The 5,228-nt window shown below is 39.2% G+C and overlaps 1 protein-coding gene across 1 annotated transcript; it reads right to left on the reverse strand.

Moving 5' to 3' along the window:
* Positions 1-3,463: 3,463 nt before the first annotated feature.
* LOC139427308 (zinc finger MYM-type protein 1-like) lies at positions 3,464-4,000 on the reverse strand. Its single transcript, XM_071188487.2, has one exon. The coding sequence runs from the start codon at positions 3,998-4,000 to the stop codon at positions 3,464-3,466; it is 537 nt and encodes a 178-aa protein (XP_071044588.2).
* Between the last annotated feature and the right edge of the window lie 1,228 nt (positions 4,001-5,228).

Genomic DNA, 5,228 nt, shown 5'->3' on the forward strand with positions numbered 1-5,228 from the left:
ATTAGGGTGGTGTAAGATGGCGTCCCGCTAGGGAAGCCCAAAGAGTTACAGGCAGCCCTAACCTTTTACTTTTTATACTAATATCTACTTTGTCAAAAGCTCATTGTGGTGGTGTAAGATGGCGTCCCGCTAGGGAAGCCCAAAGAGTTACAGGCAGCCCTAACCTTTTACTTTTTATACTAATATCTACTTTGTCTAAACCTCATTGTGGTGGTGTAAGATGGCGTCCCGCTAGGGAAGCCCAAAGAGTTACAGGCAGCCCTAACCTTTTACTTTTTATACTAATATCTACTTTGTCAAAAGCTCATTGTGGTGGTGTAAGATGGCGTCCCGCTAGGGAAGCCCAAGGAGTTACAGGCAGCCCTAACCTTTTACTTTTTATACTAATATCTACTTTGTCTAAAGCTCATTGTGGTGGTGTAAGATGGCGTCCCGCTAGGGAAGCCCAAGGAGTTACAGGCAGCCCTAACCTTTTACTTTTTATACTAATATCTATTACTTTTTATACTAATATAATAATTGTGGTGGTGTAAGATGGCGTCCCGCTAGGGAAGCCCAAGGAGTTACAGGCAGCCCTAACCTTTTACTTTTTATACTAATATCTACTTTGTCTAAAGCTCATTGTGGTGGTGTAAGATGGCGCCCCGCTAGGGAAGCCCTAAGAGTTACAGGCAGCCCTAACCTTTTACTTTTTATACTAATATCTACTTTGTCTAAAGCTCATTGTGGTGGTGTAAGATGGCGTCCCGCTAGGGAAGCCCAAAGAGTTACAGGCAGCCCTAACCTTTTACTTTTTATACTAATATCTACTTTGTCAAAAGCTCATTGTGGTGGTGTAAGATGGCGTCCCGCTAGGGAAGCCCAAAGAGTTACAGGCAGCCCTAACCTTTTACTTTTTATACTAATATCTACTTTGTCTAAAGCTCATTGTGGTGGTGTAAGATGGCGTCCCGCTAGGGAAGCCCAAAGAGTTACAGGCAGCCCTAACCTTTTACTTTTTATACTAATATCTACTTTGTCAAAAGCTCATTGTGGTGGTGTAAGATGGCGTCCCGCTAGGGAAGCCCAAGGAGTTACAGGCAGCCCTAACCTTTTACTTTTTATACTAATATCTACTTTGTCTAAAGCTCATTGTGGTGGTGTAAGATGGCGTCCCGCTAGGGAAGCCCAAGGAGTTACAGGCAGCCCTAACCTTTTACTTTTTATACTAATATCTACTTTGTCTAAAGCTCATTGTGGTGGTGTAAGATGGCGTCCCGCTAGGGAAGCCCTAAGAGTTACAGGCAGCCCTAACCTTTTACTTTTTATACTAATATCTACTTTGTCTAAAGCTCATTGTGGCGATGTAAGATGGCGTCCCGCTAGGGAAGCCCAAAGAGTTACAGGCAGCCCTAATTTTTTACTTTTTATACTAATATCTACTTTGTCTAAAGCTCATTGTGGTGGTGTAAGATGGCGTCCCGCTAGGGAAGCCCAAGGAGTTACAGGCAGCCCTAACCTTTTACTTTTTATACTAATATCTACTTTGTCTAAAGCTCATTGTGGCGATGTAAGATGGCGTCCCGCTAGGGAAGCCCAAAGAGTTACAGGCAGCCCTAACCTTTTACTTTTTATACTAATATCTACTTTGTCTAAAGCTCATTGTGGTGGTGTAAGATGGCGTCCCGCTAGGGAAGCCCTAAGAGTTACAGGCAGCCCTAACCTTTTACTTTTTATACTAATATCTACTTTGTCTAAAGTTCATTGTGGCGATGTAAGATGGCGTCCCGCTAGGGAAGCCCTAAGAGTTACAGGCAGCCCTAACCTTTTACTTTTTATACTAATATCTACTTTGTCTAAAGCTCATTGTGGTGGTGTAAGATGGCGTCCCGCTAGGGAAGCTCTAAGAGTTACAGGCAGCCCTAACCTTTTACTTTTTATACTAATATCTACTTTGTCTAAAGCTCATTGTGGCGATGTAAGATGGCGTCCCGCTAGGGAAGCCCAAAGAGTTACAGGCAGCCCTAATTTTTTACTTTTTATACTAATATCTACTTTGTCAAAAGCTCATTGTGGTGGTGTAAGATGGCGTCCCGCTAGGGAAGCCCAAGGAGTTACAGGCAGCCCTAACCTTTTACTTTTTATACTAATATCTACTTTGTCTAAAGCTCATTGTGGTGGTGTAAGATGGCGTCCCGCTAGGGAAGCCCTAAGAGTTACAGGCAGCCCTAACCTTTTACTTTTTATACTAATATCTACTTTGTCTAAAGCTCATTGTGGCGATGTAAGATGGCGTCCCGCTAGGGAAGCCCAAAGAGTTACAGGCAGCCCTAATTTTTTACTTTTTATACTAATATCTACTTTGTCTAAAGCCCATTGTGGTGGTGTAGGATGGCGCACCGCAAGGGAAGCCCATTGAGTTACATGCAGTCCTAATCCTTTTAATGTAACCAGTGGCGTAGCTAGGTAACCAGGGCCCTGGGGCAAATAAAAAAATGGGGCCCCACTGCTATGTAAACTGATTAGGTTTTATCAAATAAAAATATGAAATATACAAATACTTTAAAAATGCTTAAGCTACTTAAGCTCTTTTTTGTGCACTGCAGGGCAGGTAATAAAAATATTAAACAGTAACAACATAAATTACAATTAATACTTGGTGTAGGTTTGGCTAATAAAACGAAATAGAGAAGATATAAGGGTTTATTATATAAAGGTCGGGTCTACCAACTGACTAAATAACAATTATATTTACAATTTTTTCTTAGCTTTAGTTTTCGAAAAAATATCCTTGACTTCGTTTAAATCCAGGCTTTATGCGGTTTTGTTTTCAATTGCTATTAGCGATAAATGTCGGAGTCGAGTTTGGCCCATATTATTTCTTAAATAATTTTTTATTATTTTTAATTTGCTAAACGATCTTTTATCTGCTGCAGAAGTGACAGGAATTGTAAAGAATAATAACATTGCTGTAAATACTTCCGTTAGGTCGCATTCTAGCCCTCAATATTTGCTCATTATTTCCTTACATAATTGGTGAACAGTCCATGCTTGAGTTAGTTGAGGTAAAACTGGGTGGTAAATATTAATAAATTGAAGTGAAAAACTAGGGCCTATTATATCTGAATATTTTCTTTGGAATTCGTCACACTTTTGTTATAAAGTTGCTTCATCAACATGTAATAAAAATGTTGGTGTTAGAAAATCGAACATATGACAGACTGCACTCATACCAATAAAACGTGTACCTAATTGAGATATTACTGTGTCTAGTACATTATTGAAAATCTCAATTTTAAATATTTTTTCTCGGTTTTGGAAATCTGTGATCAGCAGCTAATTCATCAAAATGTTTTTTAACTTTTCTTTGCCTTTTTTCCTGAAAATGGGTATCAATACCATATTTTCTTGCAGTTTCACTGTCTTAGAACTTGAATAATTCGAAATGATTTCTATAAATTTGCAACTTTGCTTTTAGTCTCTGCTAAAACTTTACTCGCCTCGCCCAAATTCGCATTTTTGTAAGTTCGCATTTGCCCAAGTCGCATTTTTGTAAAGTTTTGGATGCATAATTGATGTCGTTCAATATACGGTGCATACATTCGCAAAGCAACACGAACTCGAAATTTAGCATTTTTGTTTTAATACTCTCTGCTTCACTACGCTCATCTTTATTAGGACTCTTTAGAACTATTTCTGATAATGCTTTGATGATATCAAAATAACGAAGTTTTATTGCAGATATCGTATTGACCCTACTGGACCATCTAGTCGGATTTAGTTTTTTTAGAGTGGTGTCCGATTCGCCAGAGAATTTTGACAGTAGATCCCAACGTTTGATGCTGTTTCCGAAAAAGTTATACAAATCTTGCAACGTTGCGAAAAAAATCTGTATTTCCACACAACTGCTAACGGCATCATTTATCACCAAATTTAAATTATGAGTGGCACAATGTACGTACTCTGCGTTAGGCTGGATATCCTTAATATGTTTTTGTACACCATTATACACACCACCCATCACACTGGCTCCATCATAGCCTTGCTCCACACATTTTTTTTAAGTCAATATTTTTGTCGATGAATAATGTTGTCACTTGGTTGACTAAATCTACTGCGCCATTTTTGATGGCTGCATAAAAGCCTAAAAACACTTCTTTTACTTCTATATCAATTGGCTGTCCATTTTCCGATCTGGTTATTACTGCATACCTCACAACAATGCTTAGCTGATCTACCTTCGATATGTCCTGTGTCGTATCCATTATGATGACAAAAAACGGTGACGCTCTAATTTGTTCTAGTAGATGGGTTTCGAGTTTGGTCCCCAAGCTCGCAATCATTTCATTTTGAATTGTTGCACTCAGATATCTTGTAGATCCTAAAAACATAAAAAAACACAATTTCAAAAAAGTCCTGACATTAAATAGTTAATAATTATAAACAAAATAAAACGATAAAAAAAACTTAAAAATAATTATTATTACCTTTGGGCATATCCAAAACTTGCCGCAAAATGTGATCATATCGGGCGACAAGCTCTACAAAGGACAGAAAATTTCCGTGGTATACTTTCTGACTTAGTCTTCTTGATGTCCTCTCAAAGCCAAAGAACTCTTTGCTAGGGTAAGTATGATATCGAATAACCTTTGAAGAACCATTTTCCAAAATGATGCTTCTTTGCGAATTTCATTTTCAAGTTCCTTGTCGATAGTATTAGTATCGTCTTTTTTTTCAAAATTCTTACACAGCACATGCTTCCGAATGGCCACTCGAACAACTGTGTTGTTTAATTCTTTCTGATAAATGCTTCCAATCTCAAATTCCCGTACACCAAACATTATTCCTTTGTGAAGCAAATAACCAGCAGAGTTGACAATAGGCAGCGTCTAGTATTTTGGAATAACACAACCAAAACCGATTAACTGGCCCATATTTAGAACACGAAACGTAGTATGATTTTGATGTTGTTGTTGTTCATTTACGTCGCGCTAGAGCTGCACAATGGGCTATTGGCGACGGTCTGGGAAACATCCCTGAGGATGATCCGAAGACATGCCATCACAATTTTGATCCTCTGTGGAGGGGATGGCTCCCCCGCTTTGGTAGTCCGACGACCTGCGCGCGAAGTCGAGCACTTTACGGTAGCACAGTTTAATGAGGACCAATACCGCACACCCTCGCTGATCCAAGTGGTCACCCACCCGCACACTGACCGTAGCCAGTGATGCTTGACTTCGGTGATCTGC

The sequence above is a fragment of the Parasteatoda tepidariorum genome, chromosome 1, assembly GCF_982258835.1.
Source record: "Parasteatoda tepidariorum strain Cologne lab strain chromosome 1, Ptep-v5.0, whole genome shotgun sequence".
NCBI classification, from domain to species: domain Eukaryota; kingdom Metazoa; phylum Arthropoda; class Arachnida; order Araneae; family Theridiidae; genus Parasteatoda; species Parasteatoda tepidariorum.